A 19,196-nucleotide genomic window follows, 5' to 3' on the forward strand; every position below is an offset into this window, starting at 1 on the left:
AAAAAAAAAAAAAGGATTCAAAAGTTGCCTAACCCACTGGATCCAGAGTTCACTACAGCTGCAACCCCAGGAAGAAGTGATTCTCTGGATCACTGACCAGATCTTCCTTCACCTCAGCCACCTCAGACTTCGTTATTGGGAGTCAACTTCCAAGCCTGCCACCTGGGCTTTGTCCACCTGCCATTGTGGGTCTAATTGATAATCAGAAAAACAGGCAAAAGATAAAGCAGCGGGTTCCTTGTATAGCCCAAGGCAAAAGGCAGCCCTGCAGCTGTGGAGTGGAGTTTGGATCCACACTTGCTAAATGAAGAGGTCCAAAGATAAATGTATCTATTTAACAAGGTTACTAGGGCCTACCTAGTAACCAATATTCTGAGCCTATGAATTTTAACAAGTCGAGTCACCTTTCCCTTTCATCTCCTTTTTTCACTCACCATATTTTTCAGGCACTTAATGTTCAGCCTGGTGTAAGCCACTGAAGCTGCCAGCAAAGATGGATGCAATGAAATCTCTGGCACAGAAACTTGTCCATTTATCTTACTCCTGATGACGTGATACAACCTTCTCAATGGCCTAATCCTAAAGTCTTGAATATTTATGATGCGCAAATTTCCTGGCTCTTCCTTATTCACCCTGACTGCAAAGAGCTATTGTAGGTTTCAATCAAGTGAGAAAAATACACAATGAAAGACCTGAGTTTAAATTTACTGGGTTCTTTTCAAGCCAAGGAGCTTTAAGGAAATTTAAAAATACAACTATAAGGAGAATGTAATTTGTTTTGCTCTAAGTATAGAAGAACCTCTTCTGCTGTTGACATGCATCAGGTACAATCTCACTGAATATCAGCCTTGATACTTGGGTCCTGTTCAAACTTGAGGACAGATCCTTGTTTCAAAGAGCACATAATTAGGAAGCAAGGAAATTAACCTAACATAGTGAGGCGTCTAGTTCTTTCCTAGAAGGCAAGCCATGATTTAACATGTAAGGCCACTATTCTGAAATTGAAAAACAGTTCTTCCTTCCCAAAAAACTGAGTGTGCATAGATCCAAATGACTAAAACTATTCTTTCTGAACTTTAAATCTAGATGTCTGAAAATGACATTATAAACGTCTTGTTAGGGGACCATTATTGCCTTCTAAAATTACATATTGCAAGGGACATAACTGCTGTAATGATTATTCTTATAAACAGAGTTACTACAGACCAAGCTTTAACTAAGAGTAAACTGTAAAAAGGAGATAAGTATATTCATTAGGTTACACTTGGAAATGTTAGCACAAAAAATTTAAAAAGCTCTATATCCACTAAAGAATTGTACTCTCTTACAGAGAATTTAACATCACATAAGTACCAATATAGAAATATGAAAGCAAAATCATACTAGGTTTGTGATAAACCAATACTTTATGTTTGAAAAAGAAACAGAAAAATAACAACACCTGCTATGCATGGAACTGTATGTCTAACTTTCCTTTAAGAATACTGGATTTTTCTCTCTCTCCCTCCTTCTCTCCCTCTATCACTGCCTCCCTCACTTTATTGCTCCTTCTCTGTATCTGTGTTGGGAAGTCTGTGATTAGCTTCGACTTGGGAGTATTTATGAATTATTAAAATAATTAAATTTATGTATTTTTATTATATTTCTATTTTTGCCCAAGATACTTTATTCATTTTCAATATAGTTATCATTATTCATATTTTCATCCTCTTTTTTGGTTGTATATGATCACCTCATCATTATCAAATATGCAATGCCCAAGTTATTTTATCTAACTTATTATCTGAATTACTCATCTATTCATTAAACTCTTCAATAAGGTTTTTTCAGTACATTATACTAAATAAGATAGTCCTGACTCATTTGCAATCTTTTTTTTTTTAAAGATTTTATTTATTTATTTGACAGAGAGAAATCACAAGTAGGCAGAGAGGCAGGCAGAGAGAGAGGAGGAAGCAGGCTCCCTGCTGAGCAGAAAGCCGATGCGGGGCTCGAACCCAGGACCTGGGATCATGACCCGAGCCGAAGGCAGCGGCTTAACCCACTGAGCCACTCAGGCGCCCCCTCATTTGCAATCTTACATTGATTCTGTTATTAGTATGGAATAATTAACTTTATTAGGCATATCACATGAAATCTCCATTACAGTCATTTATTTTTTATCATACTTTTTAAAGATTTTATTTATTTACTTGAGAGAGAGAGAGAGAGAGCAAACATGAATGTTGGGGAGGGGCTGAGGGAGAAAAAGAAGCAGACTCCCCGCTGAGCAGGGAGCCCAAGGTGGGGTTCCATCCCAAGAATCTGGGATCATGACCTGAGCAGAAGGGAGATGCTTAACCAACTGAGCCACCCAGGAGCCCCTATTTACTATCTTATTAACAAACATTCATTGTGAACTTTTGGGAATGCTGTACACAAAGACTTATATGTTCTCCTCTGCTTAGCATGCTTAGCATGTAGAAAACACTTGAAAAAGGTTTATTGAAAAACAAATTTACTGAAGGGATAAAACATGTCAGTGCTCTGAAATAGTGATTATTTAAGGTGATTTAAGTGATTATTGACTATGGTGGAACCTTGGGCCTTCATCCTCTGTTCTCATTCGGAATCCTTAGGTCATCCAGAGCACAAAATTTTCATTTTCATTACAGAAACTTTAATTATTTTTCCTTTGACATTACCTTAGAAAATGTTGGGAAACTGTATCTCCTTCTATATTTTGAATATAACTTCTAAATTTTTTATCATAAGTTTAAAAAGTACAATTAATAGATTATTATAAATTTTTACTTTTAAAAATAAAATTGCTTCATCTGGTTAAAAAATGGGGTTGATGGGGCGCCTGGGTGGCTCAGTAGGTTAAAGCCTCTGCCTTTGGCTCCGGTCCTGATCCCAGGGTCCTGGGATCGAGCCCCGCATCGGGCTCTCTGCTCAGCTGGAGCCTGCTTCCTCCTCTCTCTCTCTCTCTGCCTACTTGTGATCTCTGTCTGTCAAATAAATAAATAAAATCTTTTAAAAAAAATGGGGTTGATGGACCTGATGATGGTCCATCCATCATGGATGATACCACAATATTTTGAGATTCTACATTATGGATTTAAAATAACAAACAAGCTTTTTTAACATCTGGAAATTGTGTATCTTTTCTTTTTTCTTTTTGAATTCATACATATTTTCATTCCATTTCCCTCATAAAATTTCATTCAAGAACAATATATTTTTATGATTGGGATTTTTTTCTTGACCATACTATCCACTTCTTTAGAAAAAAAGTATATATTTTGAAATTTAGGATTTCTTTCATATCCTATGATTATAAGAATATGAAGGTTGATATTTTACAAATTTTCATTAAAGTATTATTAAACCTGAAAAACAAAATTTAAATTTTATTGGAAAGTCATTGCTCTCTTTATGGGATACATACAACTTTAATTAGTTCATGTATTTGTGAATATGATTTACAGATGGAATTAGATAAGATGACAAATATAACCTTGTTTACTTTTAAAGATACAAAGGTTGAGAAGCCTTATGAACATGTATGCACACATGCGTACATACGATTTATGCATGTACATGTATATAGAGCTACACACACGTGCACCCACACATACACAGAGATGACAATTTTATTATGATAATGTTATTTATTTTTTTTTAATCTTCTTCTAAGCAATGGTAAAATGACATAGGGAATCAATAAGGAATTTATTCTCAATGATCTCTGAGCTGAGTAACTGACTAATGACTTCTTCAGTTACATTGGAAATAAAAATTTGAAAAACACACAAAAGTTTGTTACTCTATTCTGAGAGTCATTCATTTTCTGAATTTCCTGGACATAAAATGATTTTATCAGACCCACCAAATGACTGCTAGATATTTTTACTACTTTCACTCAGGAGTACCTTGCGTAACCAACCAATATACTCAGAAAGGATGAAGAAAAATCAAAATGTTGCAAATGGTAATGATTTTGGATAAAAATGATGCTGTCTTATGTACCTTTCCATGTACATCTTCCTTTAGGTATATTTCATCTAGACCTTGGATGTTACTCACTTTATTTATAAAAAACCTTTGTCATGTTAGCTAATGGGCAAACCAGACTTTGTTTTCAAACCTCTTACTCAAATCAAATTTACCTCTCTCAAAAAATGTAATTTTGTTTTGTAATTCAAAAAAATTTTAGTTTGCATCTTTAGACAATTATTAAGAAAGAATAAGTTTTGCAACACACCTGGAAGATATGTTATTAAAAGTAGATGAAAAGACTAAAATGAGGTAGATTTAATATAATAAATTTATTTTAGAAAGTAAGTTATAAAAACAAGACAAACCAATATTCTATTGTAAATTATTTTATTTGTACTAACGTCATGTAATAAATAGGTAGAATTTTGAACTCTTTGTGAAACTAAGATATGATAAAGAGTTTGACATTTCAGCAATATATGTGTGAGGGGGATATCAAATTGTAATGTTTTGCTTTTGGGACTAAATAAGTAACACTCAAATATAAAATAAATAATTTTAGTAATTTTGTAAGCTATCTTAAAATTGTATACTTATCAAGTAAAAGAGAATATATATTAAATATATACATTTACATATATATACATGCATTTAAAACCAATAGCTAGCATATAGTTTTATATTTTTTTATTAATAGGAGGTAAAAAATACATATAAATAACAAATGGTGCATAATGTATTATGCATATATGCATATGTACTTTAATATATGTATATAGAGAGAGGAAATTGGTTCTGCAAATAGCATATGACTTTTTTGTCAATAGGAGATACAAAATATTAAACATCTTACATTAGATGAAATAGAAAGGTTTGACTATAATTAGATTAAATGTTTTATAATGTAATTACATAAAGTATGTTTTAAATTCCTTTTTTTTGAACAATACAGAATAAATCTGGAAGGTATCACAGAAAGGTGGTATCTATGGGTTTAGTCAATGCATCTTTAAAAGTTTGGCTGTCTCAGAAAATATCCCAGTTATATTTAAAAGAATCAGCATCAGTAACCTACACTGTTTTGGTTGTTTCAAAGTGCTCTTTCAAGCCAATGGCACTTCCTGAAAGCAAGTATTGAGAATAAATGAAAAGAATTACTTACATTTAAATTTTTAAAAGGCATTTTTAGCTTTTAGTATTTCTTATCTATATTCTTTTTGCTTTGCTCTCATGGGACTCTTCCTCAAGAGGAATGTGATCTTTCACATTATGCAGCTAAATAAAAGGCAAAGTCATTAAATGAAACTGATCGTTGCTCGAGTCTCCTCTACTCCACCATATCTTTGGTGTCAGACCCTCCCATCAATAAAAAGAGCTCTTGTGTATCAGCACCATGATTCTTCTTTAGCAGATGTATGCAGGCCTGGGTAGAAAGGCCTATTGGTCTTTGGGGTGAGCATTCTAGCAATTTTAGGATGGGTGAAGGCCATTTCTCTATGTTATAAAATAGAAGTACTATTATGAATTTAGATGTGTTTTCAGGCAAAACTTTTTGAGGAAAACATATAAATATAATTTCATTCCTTTATAGTTACCGGCACTTGTGTACACCTTGGAAAGTGGGGCACTAGCATCCGTGATGTGCACTTTCCTGTGAAGAAGCTACACAACAGGAGACTCCAAATAATCAAAGTGCACCTACCATACACAACACAACTAAGATTTACAGTGGTAGCTGATTTCCATAACTGTAAGTTTTGAATAATTATATAATAAAATATAATGTTTTATAATGATTCAGTGCCTTGGACGCTCATCATGTAGTGTTTGGTAATAGAATAGATTATTTTAAAATTTTGACAAGCTGAAAAATAAAGATGTACAAAGACACTATATACTACATCTCACACCCTAAAGCTGTATTTATATATAACAACATAAGTCACAGAATTGCAGACTCAAAAATTTCATCCATATTAATAATCTGTTTAATACTCAGTCCTGCAACCATGAGATTATTTGACTAGACCATCATTCCACATCAGCTTAGAACTGCAAACTCCACCCATAAATAACTGGGTGGTTGAGTTTTTATTTCGATGAAAATAGCAACTGGACAAATAAAACTAACATTTTAAATGCATTTAAATAAAATGCTTCATAAAGACACAGGACAGTTAAATAAACAATACTACAGACTGATAATTTAGGTTATGTAAAATGGCTAAATATTATTGAACATATCTGAATGGGAGGGAAAAGTATTTCATGAGGAGATCAATAGAAAGTCATTTAAATGGATGAAAATGAAATGGTTTAGGACACTGTCATTTTAGATTACCAAAAAATGCATACTTCTTAAAGCACAATTTTTAAATATGAAAATGTTTTTAAAAATCCATCATAAGGGGCGCCTGGGTGGCTCAGTGGTTGAAGCCTCTGCCTTCAGCTCAGGTCATGATCTCACGGTCCTGGGATCGAGTCCTGCATCGGGCTCTCTGCTCAGCAGGGAGCCTGCCTCCTCCTCCTCTCCCTCTCTCTGCCTGCCTCTCTGCCTACTCGTGATCTGTCTGTCAAAAAAAAAAAAAAAAACTTTAAAAAAAAAAAATCCATCATAAAATAGGGATAAGCTCATAGATAGCATCTCTTCTCTAATAATAATACTTAAAATACACTTTTAAACATAGAATATAATTAGAAATGTTCTGCAAAATATTACATATTGCTTTAAAATTCTCATTGCCTCTATGACACTAAATGGAAAAGCTTATAAGTAAAAAAATAGTAATTATAATGAAATATATTTCCTTCACTCCACTTCAACCAATGTTCATTATTGCATAGCTTCTATACCCAAGATAGGATATATAAGATGTTTCCTTAGATGTCCATTTTCTCATGGAACTTTGTGAGTAATATTATTAAAAAAATATATTTGGATGATCTTAAGTCAATTCTTTTAGTAATCCTTCAAGACATTAGTTAGTGTACTTGGTTTTATTTTATTTTATTTTAAAGCTTTATTTATTTATTTATTTATTTATTTGACAGACAGAGATCACAAGTAGGCAGAGAGGCAGCAGAGAGAGGGGGGGGGGGAAGGAGGCTCCCCGCTGAGCAGAGAGCCTGATGCGGGGCTCCATCCCAGGGCTCTGGGATCATGACCTGAGCCGAAGGCAGAGGCTTTATTTATTTATTTTTTTTAATTTAAATTTTATTTTTTATAAACATATAATATATTTTTATCCCCAGGGGTACAGGTCTGTGAATCGCCAGGTTTACACACTTCACAGCACTCACCATAGCACATACCCTCCCCAATGTCCCTAACCGCACCCACCCTCTCCCAACCCCCCTCCCCCCATCAACCCTCAGTTTGTTTTGTGAGATTAAGAGTCACTTATGGTTTGTCTCCCTCCCAATCCCATCTTGTTTCATTTACTCTTTATTTAACCCACTGAGCCACCCAGGCACCCCAGGGTACACGGTTTTAAATACATATATCATTTAGATTGTTTTAACTAATGAACATCACTGACATCTTTTTCAAAAGTATCCCTAACAACTATTTAATAGTTTCCTGTTGGTTTTATAAAACAAGGCAATAATTTGGAGAATAATAATCAGCTTTGTATGGATCTGCACTTTATGTTAATCATTACATGAAACAATTTTGAAGTAATCCCATAGGGAAATTCAAATCAAAAGGAAAGAACAGATTCTTTACTGAATTCTAGGTAGTGATTTATGGACAATATGATCTTATGATAGTCCTATAGAATTCACTTTATAAGTAAAAAAATATTTGCTTTTCTCTCTTCCATTTCCAATTGGAATACACATTATACATAGACTGTTGTTTCCTGATAATGACTAGTAACTCATTAGCTTAAACTTTTACTATGTTCTAGGCACTATCCACTGGAGGTCATCTGTTAAAAAAACTATTTCTAACCTCAAGAAGTTTATCCTAAACCTGGATTTGATGGCAGAATTATAGCTTGAGTTCTCATCCTGGATTTGTGATCAAGAAACCTGTCTTCTCCTCTTGATAACTTCCTAAATACTTTCGTTTCCAGCTTTCCCACATTTGGGTTTCACTAGTTTAGCTCTCATTTGTTGGACAAGTTACAAATTCAAATTTTCCAAATTAACACACACTAAGTGGATTTTGCCCCAGATAATGAGATAATCATCATCTGCTCAGACAAGGCTGAAGCTCCCAATTTAGATCCCACTGTTTGCATCTACAGTAGGTCTAAGCAGATAGCAACAGAAGCCAGCAAATTCTCCCCTGGAGTAAACACTCCCAAAAGCCTGCTGCTGAACATGTGCAGCAGTAACTAAAACATCACAAACTGTATCAAGTCTGGCTATGTGCTGGCTGTATCTCTCTGATAGCAGCTATACTCAGGAATGGTATCCCTTCTCCTTATTGTCCCTTCTAGACAATTCTTACTCTTCCCTATAAAAATAATTGCCCCTGTGAGGCTCTTGCCCCATAGCTATACGCCTTTTTTCTAGTCATATTGCTTCCATCTTTTGGATTTGTGATCATCCCACTCAGTTATGGAAGATCCTAGCAAATATATTTCTACAAGAAATCTGTCTCTTCCACATCCAAATACACCCAGGTAACCTTATTCCTTTGGGATGATACATGATACATACTGACGGGATAGGTCTTTGCCTCCAAGATTATTCTTTTCCATACTGTTTCACACACCCTGTCCCCTACTTATCACCTAAAAATAAAGAATATTAATAGTGAAAATAAAATAAGGAGGAAAAGAATAAAAATGTAAAATCAATACATCTGGCCACAGTGAGAATAAAAATCATGGGCATCATCACCTTCTGGGCCATTTCTGAGGCTACAGAATTCACTCTTCATTCCTGCAATTTCAAGTCACATGACTCTGTGTGTAGATGGATTTGCACATCTACTAAAGAGGGCATCAATTAAATAATCAACTGAAAAATAGTGCGGGCAGTCTCATTGAAGAGAATCAAGTATTTCTCTACCTAACTATAAATCTCAATTTAGTCATTAAACAAAAACTGTACATTAAAATTAAATTAAGGCTACAAGTCATGTAAAATATATTTGAATCATGATGAAGAACAACATTACCACATTTTTTTAAAGGTGAAAACGACCGACCTTTTTGTTTCAAGGGAGGCTCCTCTATTTCTCCTAAACCAAGACAAAAACAGTAAATTAGAAAAACTTTTAGCATTGAATAATACTGCCTCTCTCTTTTCCCATTTTCTTTTGTTCATTAAAAAAGCCATCTATTAGTTTTGACATTAGTAGTTCTTATATTACTTTGCCTCCCAAATTCCAGTTTTTAAGTATAAACTTTGTTTATGTACATTTATGTGAGATAGTTTCGCTTTTATGAGTTCAATAAAATCATGGCAGCAATCCAAATTATACATTATAGTCCGTATATCATGTTCATTTCAGTTCTTTATTGTTCATCTTGACCTCTCGCTGGGGCCAAACAAACACAAATTCAGACAAAGTCAGAGAAAGGGCTGTAATAACAGCTTTCCTGGTAGTCATGACTGAACACATGATTTCTGATGACTAAGGCTGACCCTCAAAAATGTCATGTAAAAGATAGAATCATAAGGCTTTGTTCTTTGTTTTTTTCTATCCATTCAATAGTAGTTTACGTATGGTTGGGGTTTATTTCCTTTTGTTTATTAATATATATGAGAGAGTACATAGGTTAGTTGTGTAATTATTGTGATGTTTATAATGTCCCTCCATTCTACACCTCCATTTGGTTCATTAAGTTAGTTTTGATTACGATTTTAGTAGAATTGCTTTCTATTTGATCATGAATATGATTTACATGTATAGAACATATGCCTATCAATTATTGCTATTATTTCAGTCTTCCTAAGGATAAACATGAGAAATAGCTACTATTTTCTCCCCAAAGAAGCATATAGATGTGAGGTTCTATTGTGAGTTTGACCCTTTATAGTAGACCCTTTCTACTATATCCTACCCAAATGGTAGTATTTAATTCTGATATCTTTGCCATAATGACAGATGAGCTATAAAATGAAAGCCAAATAGGGATTATTTACTGAGTTTGGCAGCCTGTCAATAATGCTGTTAGACCTCAGAATCGTATTCATTTTTGTTTAGCCTGACCCAAGCGCTCATTTGTGTTTAAACTTAAGCAAACCACTATAATGCCTATCTAATATTGTTCTGAGAAGTTAGGTGGGTCTCTATGCTCTTTGTACCTTTATCAGCGTCCTCATCCCCATCATCATCATCTTCTTCATCACCCTCAGACGAGATGATGTCAGACAACAAAGAAAAGAAGCCATAGACCCAGTCCGTGGTTTCTTCCACAGCATCATGCACAAGTTTTAGAGGATCTGAGCCAATCTTGGAAAGAGAGCTCGCTAAAAGTAATTCAAAACAAGAGAAAAATTTTACAGTCATTCCCCCCAAAAACTAAGAAGAGCCATTTATCCTGATTTGTGCCTTTGACACAAAATATGTCAATTTTATAAATGTAAATGTCTCTTGGCTAAAATTTTTTGGGGTGCTCAGAAACAGAAACTATATTTTGTCACAGCATCCATGTGTATTCAATTAAAAAGAAAAGTTATTGAATACTTACGGTATAAAACACTATGGCTTACCAAGAAAGAAGTTGTCCTGGAGAAGTTTATAATCTAAATAAGAGTTTAATACAGGGCAAAATTAGGAATGGATTGAAATAGTGTACGTCTATGTTATTCAAATTGCAATATACACCCTATGTTATGGATGCTCAGGAACGGTAGATATCGTTGTTGGCCCATCTTATACTGGAAAGTGTTGTGAAGAAGATAGCTCTGTAAATTTTTTAGGCAAACAATAAGTGCCAAGTAGATGTTAAGTAGCTGTGACTAAAGTAAGACTAATAGATCCATTTATTATAACTTGTGGTGTATCAGTAAAAATCTGGAATTGTCAAGGTAGTATTCATATCAGGTTCCAGCTAGATTCACTTTGTTTTTTCTTTTTAGGCATCCCAGTACCTGAAAATTAGAAGTATATAAATTTCTAGTAACTTTAGTAGATAGAATTAGGAAAAACTGAAGTCTATAAATCTTCCATTTTTTTAATATCCTGAGAAATAGAAACTATTTGGGAACTGAAAGATTAAAAAATAAAAATGCAAGCAAATAGACGTAATAGGTATTTCTAAAATGTTGTCCTTCTCATTTTAATTGCATGAAAATTACTCTAAGGGGACAGAGATAGCCTTTAATATCTGATTGAAGAGGCTCTATATCTAAAACTATGGCATAAATTGCAACTGATTTTTCATCAATCTAAATTAAATTTTAGATTTGTGTTTTACTTAATTTTAGAAACTTTTTTTAGTTTTTCGGGGATTTTTCTCCCTCTGATATCTTAAAAGAATAGAATTATATCAACATATGATATTATTTAAAGATTAAGGATTCTAAAATTAGGCTTTTATTTTGAAGGAGATAGGAAGTCGCTGGAAGGTTAAAGCAAAAAATGAAGTGATTTGACTTATGTAACTTCATTCTCTGTGTTGAGGATTGAAAGAATGCCAGGTTGGAAACTGGGAGATGAGTAAGAGCCAAATGAAATAAGCAAGGGGAAAGATGATGGTGATTTCTATCAGGATGATAGTGTGTGTGTGTGTGTGTGTGTGTGTGTGAGAGAGAGAGAGAGAGAGGTGTGGTCATTTTCTGAATGTATTTAAAAGATACAGATAATCAGATGTAAAAGATTATCTGTAAAAGATACAGATAATCAGATGTGCTCCTAGATGTGAGAGAAAGAGAGGGGTACAGGATAACTTCAAGGTTTTTGGCATGAAAAACTGGCACAAGGGAAATGCCTTTTGTTGAAATGGGGAGGTCTGGAGAGAAACAGGGTTTTTTAGGGGTCTCATATAAGTACAAGAATTTTAGACATATCAAACTTGAGTTCCCTATTAGACATCTTTGTGGAGGTGTAGACTTTGTACTCCCCAATATGACCTACAGAAGAGAAGTCTTAACCGAAAGTAGAAACATAGGAGTTTAGTAGAGGATAGAAGGTATCCAAAATCATGATACTGAATGATATCACCAAGGAAGTGGACCCAGGAGCACATGAACATTTAGAGTACAGAGAGATCAGTCAGAGGAATGAACCAGCAATTGATTATGACAAGGAGAGATGGAGAGACAGAGACAGAGGTCTATACACACACATCCAGGGAGAGAAAAACATAAAAAAAAGAGTGTAATGTCTTAGATGTCAAATGAGGAAATTGTCTTGAGGACGGGTATAGAGTTCAACTGGCAAATACTGCTGATAGGTCAAGTAAGATAAAGACTGAGAATAGACCTTTAGATTTAATGATAAGGATGTCACTGGTGACCTTCAAAGGGCTATTTCAGAGGAATACATTCAAGACCAAATCAGAAGAATTTAGAGGTGGTAAGTGCATTTTATTATAAAGTAAATGACAGAGTTTGGGCAATGTTTGGAGAGCATTAGAGTCATTGTAGGTTCTCCATTGTTTAACATTGTTAAAATGGAAAGAATATTCCATTTTACACTGATGAGTAAGATCCTACAGAAAGGGGAAAAGTGTGCGCTCACTTAGACAACACATATACTAAAAACGGGGAAAGTGATATGAGAGAAAGGATTTCTGGGGAAATTTTAACTTTTATGTTCTATTTCAGGGGATTCACAGCCTATCCAAGGATGCCAAGTTACAAAATGTTGGTTTCAGGAAAATTTATCTCCATGATTCAGTGACAATATAACTTTACTCTTTGGATCTTATTTTACTGCATTCTGGAGAGTTTCATTTGAGCAAGATATGGTAGTCTGAATGATGAGATTAAACCTTAGGAACAGAAATGAAATGGAATTTTATAATTGCAATTGAAAAATTTTAAAGAACTGTATGTAAGGAACTGGATTGTAATGGCACCATTAAATGTATTTTTTAGCACTAGTATATTTTATATCTAATGGAAGAATATGGCAAATGGGATTTTTATGATCTGAATAGATTGAGACCATTTCCCCATTTCCCTTTTTTTTCTAAATGTTCACTGAGGAACTTAACAATAAAATTCAACAAAATAGATATCGGTTTAATTATCCTTGTGCTTAAATGCACTGTATATACACTCTGCAGACATGTATATTGCCTGGTTCTAAAATAGTCAAGCCAGGATGTTTTCATGAAGTCAATTTTGCTGGTTTGAGAGCAGCCTCTGATTTTTAGTTATGTGGACAACAACCTTAAAAACATGGATATAGATGTACATATAGATAATAGATACAGATTATAGGTGTATATTAAATAAGACAGTAGTCCTCAAATTAATCCTGACTCTCTGTCTTGGATATCACATCCAAATTCTATCAATGGGAATAACACTATACCATGCAACTAAACCTTTTATTGATGAGGAGTTTTTTTTTTTTTTTAAGTTTTTTTTTTTTTTTTGACAGAGATCACAAGTAGACAGAGAGGCAGGCAGAGAGAGAGGAGGAAGCAGGCTCCCCGCTGAGCAGAGAGCCCGATGCAGGGCTCGATCCAATGATCCTGGGATCATGACCCAAGCTGAAGGCAGAGGCTCTAACTCACTGAGTCACCCAGGCACCCCAATGAGGAGTTTATTTTTTTAATTATATTTTCTTACCTCTCATGTTTCCATGCGTTAAATTAAATATATTACATTGAGGATCATCATAATAATAATAGTAGCTAACATAGAGAGTGTATATTACCTGCCAGATACTACTCTTAGAACTTTATTTATGTTAATCCACATTTCCCTTTCAGTAACCCAATGAGGGAGCTATATTATTTTATCTCTCTTTCAAATATAAGAAAACTGAGGTTTTGCTATATTATTATCAACAAACAAACAAAGATGTGAATTCATAATTTGTTGTAGAGTCAGATAGTCAATGAGAGATTCTGGGAGGGGTTTTCCTGATGTTAAAAGGGGAAACAGGACTTTGTTGCATGGGAACATAAAGCCTAGAGCTGTTGTAGCCACCTTATAACCATAAAGACAGCCGCTGATTCACTGAGGAAGACAAAGGTTAAAAAATGGAAGAATTTGAGTCCATATGACATTGCTGATGCATTGAATTATCCAATCTTGGAATAATCACCCTACTTCTAGAGCTTCTGTTATGTGAGATAAGAAGTGTTTCTCAGTGTTCAAGTCACTTTTAATTGTATCTTATATTTCATACAGAAAAATATACCACCAGATGTGGGGGAAACTGCTCTAGGCTCCTTATGATCAGAAATTGGATTCTTGGCACTGATAAAAGAGTGCCAAGAGAGGCAAGAGAGGCAAGGAAAAGTTTAAAATTAAATACAGTTTTTATTGGTCCTCTGTCTTTGAAGCCAAACTATACAGATACTTAAGTTTCTACATGGGAACATACATGGGATATTAACATTAGTCATTTTCTCTGCTTTCCTCCTAAAGAACCAAGTCCATGTTTTTACCATTATCTTTAACCATCAGTCTTACATTCTTTAAGGTATATTAGACTCTTCTTTACCTTTCAAATCCTGATAAACATCAGCAAATAAAAGTTATAAGCTTGGGTTCTGAGCTCAGACTGACAGCATTCAACTTCAGGCCTCCCACCTCATGCCATGCCAGGCCATATTGGAGGCAGAGACAGAAGGAAAGATAGTAACAATAATCCTGTCTTTATTTAAAATCTTGATATTTTGTTCATTGCAGACTTTTGCATTAATTTTGAAATTTTAAATGTTTCATTAAAGAATCATGCATCTTAGTTACTGAGTTTTTCTAAGTCCTTACATTTTGCACCCAACGTGAGGGCGTCACTCACCTCACTCTAGTCCTAGTCCTCCCCCCACGGAGAGCTATATGTTGTTGAGTGGATCAGCTTTTTTCCATGTCTACTAAATTCATTGAAGCTGTTGCTTTTCCAAAGTCACTCTTCTACAGTCACCCCTTCATGCCTGTTATCTTTATATTCAGCCTCCTTATATTCCATATACCCAGTTCTGGCAAACGGTATTATACAGTGGGAAAAAATGGTTTTTTCTGTGCTTCAGTTTGCTGAACTGCAAAAGGACAGTAAGAGTAATGATACTAACAAGATTGTTGTGATTATTATATGAGATAATACATTCAAAGCACACAGGATGGTGCCTGATTACTAAGAAATGTCAATGTGGAAAAGCAAGCAAGATTGTCTTTGAATCTTGAATGAGCCGTAGGTTTTATTTTTGTTTGTTTTTTTCTTTTTCTTCCTTTCTTTCTTTTTTTTTTTTTTTCTTTTTTCAGTTTTCTAGCTGGGGCAGAGGCTTTCCCTCCCCTTAGCAACAAGCTCTGTGTATGACCTCAGCTTCAACTCAGGTCTCCACAGACTGCACCACACTCATTTCCATATCCCTCTACATCTCTGGGTCCTAAATTCCCACTGCATGGTACCCATTCCCAAATGAATTACCCTCTCAACTGTAGATTGCCCCATGCATATTTTATCAGAGGAAAGAACATCTCAGACGTGGGGTAGATTTGCTCATCTGCATTTGTCGAAGCCACTCCAAAGGATGGTGATTGAATAGGAATCCTAGGCATCTTCTGACCCTTTTGCCCATGAGTCTCTGCCTACACCAGATGGTATTTACTGAACTTCACTCAAACTCCCTGTATATAAACTCCTTGGGGTAAAGAACCTAAGGCAGAGTAAAGGAAATAGTAAATGTTATCAATTCAGCTTTTAGAGCCATTTAACTCAAACATTATGGTGGTGCTCCATGAATATAGACTGTTACAAATATTGTCATGTGATCATTAGGACTCATGAAAGAACTAGTGACTGTCCCTTACCTCCCAGGAAATATTCACATTTAAATATTTGGATTTAAACTGAGGTAAGGACTTTTCAAAGTGTCACAAATGCTACCCCAATTAGAAAAAAATTCAATTTGTATGTATGTTGATAAGTGTACTTTGAACATAGGAGCACCCAAATGAAATTGACTAGGAAATAGAGAGATTCTTCTCTCAAGACAATTATTCAGGACTTACTATGTACAATATCTTATCCTGATATAATCAACCTCATGCTTCCACTTACAGGCTTGCTATACAGGTGTTTCTAATTTTGATATGTGAAGAAAACTGTCTGAAAATATATAGTGGCGATTTTCCAGACCTAAAAAAAATTCCAATTTTAAGTGACTGGTTTCTCCATTCTTATTGTAGATAAGTGCTGGAATACTCTTGCTTCTGTTAGTGAAAATTTGATCAAGTGAAGAAAAATATTAGCAAATCATGCATCATTTAATATGCTCTAAGCATATGACAATTCTTGCTTGAAGTACTGTGAAAATTACTCGGTATTTGTTCAGGGTAAACAGAATTCTCTAGAACTTAACCAGTGCCAAACAGAGCTTCAGATGTGTTTCTCATTCCCATGCTACCCCCAAGAATGGGAAGAAGGGAACATAAGTAGGTAAAACAAGTAAAAAGATAAAAAGATATAGATGTTATGTTAGTATATGCAGAAAGCAATGGTTGTCTCCTCTGTGTTAGGTTTCTTATAATCAGAAATGCAACTGAGAGAATAAAAATTCTTATTAAACATTTTAGACTTGAGGTTTGACATCATTTATAATAGTCAACAATTTTCTAAAGATGTAAGGTTAAAATCCTGATTTAATTTAGCTTCTTTTTAACCAGAACACATTTGCAATGGAAAGCACTCAAAATGAACTTAATAGCCTTCTGAGTCTTCAGGCCCCAGAGTTTCCAGCATTGACAATGCTAAGTACAGATACTTAAGAAGTAACAAACAAGAATACATGCTTTTATATCCACTTATTAAGGTCAGTGTCCTTATCAAAGGGACATTTACTCAAGACATTGTGCTTTAAAGCATTTTAGGATCAGTCTTAAGTAACTTTCAAACAATTTCTCATGGGTTAGACCATTTAACTTAAACAAACTTGGTTGAACCCAATGATGTCAGAACTGCCATCTTTAATTTTTATCATCACAATAGAAGGGCTTTCAATTTCTTATACTCCCTTATATGCCTTTTTTCTCCCATGAGTTTATGGTTTTCTTATTCTCTAGTTCACTTCAAATTGAAAGTAAAACCAAAATGTGAAAAATATAACACATAAAAGAAAGTCAAGAATTCAGGAAATGTTTGAAATAGCACATGTATTCCTCCATAGTTAATCTCTAAGGTGTATTTATATCCTGCCGATGGAAGTTTGTAAAAGACACACTAACTTGAATTCCAAATCTTCCCATTATTTTCTATTGTAAATTCCTGGAGGATAGCTATATTTTTGTAAGGTTCCTTCAGTTCTGAGACAACACTTGATATTTTTTTGTACCATAATAATAATAATCTGTAAAAACTAACATAGCTTTTCCTTTTTTTCTTTAAGAGAGAGAATGGTTTGGGGGTGGTGCGGGGAGGCAGACAGAGGGGTTGAGAGTCTGAAGCAGGCTCCCCACTGAGCAAGGAGCCCTATGCGGGGCTCAATTCCACGACCTGAGATGATGACCTGACCCAAAATAAAGAGCCCATGGCTCAACCAACTAAGCCACCGATATGCATTGCTAACACAGCTTTTTTAAAGACAGCTTTTCCACCCAAGAAATATTTTAAGAAGGGCTCGTTTCTTAATATCCTCTCTTTAAATCCAAGTATAGTATTCCTTTAATATGATTTCCATTGTTAAGTGTTTGCCTTCTGCTCAGGTCATGATCCCAGGTCCTGAGATTGAGCCCTGCATCAGGCTCCTTGCTCAGTGGGGAACCTTGCTTCTCCTTCTCCCTCTTCCTGCCGATCCCCTTGCTTATGCTCTTTTGCTCTTTCTCTGTCAAATAAATAAATAAAATACTAAAAAATTTAAAAATTAAAAAAATGATTTTCACTGAAGAGTTCATTGGAGTGGAACTGCCTAATTAATAAGGATTTGGGAAGAATAAAAGTGAAATATTAAAATGGAGAGGTAGAGGCCAATGAACATTAAATTCAGCTGCTGTAGTATAGGCTTTGCATTGGATACTTCTGTTGCAGTATATAATAACATTTCAAGGATCTCTGCATGGACAAAAATGTGGAATTCAAGGTATGTTGAAAATTTTCTTGGAAATTGAATATATAGGTTAAAATAATTTTTTGTATTTATTTAATTAACACTTCGTGATTTAAACAAGAAATTGTAAATATTAAGTCAACTCATTTGAGACTGGATAATTAAGTTATGAAGTAACATGATATTTCTATCGAGCATCTTTCAGATGCTTCTATAAAGAAAATAATATGATGAAAACTCATTTTGCTCTATTTAAATGTGTGCTTTCACAAATGAGTGATAACTATGCTATTGCCATATTCAATAATATATATTTTAAAAGTAAGATGTTTAAAAAGTTGTATATAAGCACCTGCCCTGAATTTCATAAATGATGCATCCTCAAAACCAATTTTCTCTGAGTAACTTTCCTCCAATTGGCTCTTTAACATACAGACGATTTACAGACGTTGAAATTCCCTTGAACTTGTTATCCTTACCCTCAATGAACAGTCCTCAAAATGGTGAAATGGAAACTTAGATTCATGAAATTCCCTGGTACTTCCTTTTTAAAAAAAATATATTTTATTTATTTATTTGAGAGAGAGAGAGAGAGCTCACAAGCAAGGGAGGAAGGGCAGAGGAAGAGGGACAAGTAGACTCCCTGCTGCGAAGGGAGTGGGATGCTGGGCTCAATTCCAGGAACCTGGGGTCATATCCCGAGTCAAAGGAAGGCGCTTAACTGGCTGAGCCACCCAGGTACCCCTTCCCTTGGTACTTCTAATATTAACCACACTATGAGACATCTTTACTTATGCAGGTGGAGTTAGGTTCTGAAGGCAGAAGAAGAGCCCCTTGGGTGAAAATATGGACATAAAGTAGAGGGAGCAAGGAAATCCGGAGCCTGGGAGGGAAGGGATGAGATTCATGAGAACAAAATGGAAATTGCATCAGTCTTAGGACCTCCAAAACTCCCTCTCCAAAGAGAAGAAGGTGTTGACCTTATCATGCTAAAAATGCACCTATGCCAGAAGTGAAGAAGCTGAAGAAGGATTTGTCAGGAGCTAGAGCTGCCGCAGAAGCAGCTGCTGTCCCATGCAGGCA

At 34.8% G+C, this 19,196-nt stretch overlaps 1 protein-coding gene across 3 annotated transcripts in view; it reads right to left on the minus strand.

Moving 5' to 3' along the window:
• Nucleotides 1-19,196, minus strand: part of LOC125102961 (triadin-like) — a 225,679-nt gene that overhangs the window by 143,481 nt on the left and 63,002 nt on the right. For all 3 annotated transcript variants that reach the window (XM_047734647.1, XM_047734649.1, XM_047734648.1), the window contains exons 3-4: nt 10,249-10,413; nt 9,146-9,178 (exon numbers count right to left, since the gene is read on the minus strand). In XM_047734647.1, the coding sequence (XP_047590603.1) occupies nt 9,146-9,178; nt 10,249-10,413 (198 nt within the window). The remainder of the gene's footprint in view (nt 1-9,145; nt 9,179-10,248; nt 10,414-19,196) is intronic.

Source organism: Lutra lutra, chromosome 6, assembly GCF_902655055.1.
Source record: "Lutra lutra chromosome 6, mLutLut1.2, whole genome shotgun sequence".
In the NCBI taxonomy this organism is placed as follows: domain Eukaryota; kingdom Metazoa; phylum Chordata; class Mammalia; order Carnivora; family Mustelidae; genus Lutra; species Lutra lutra.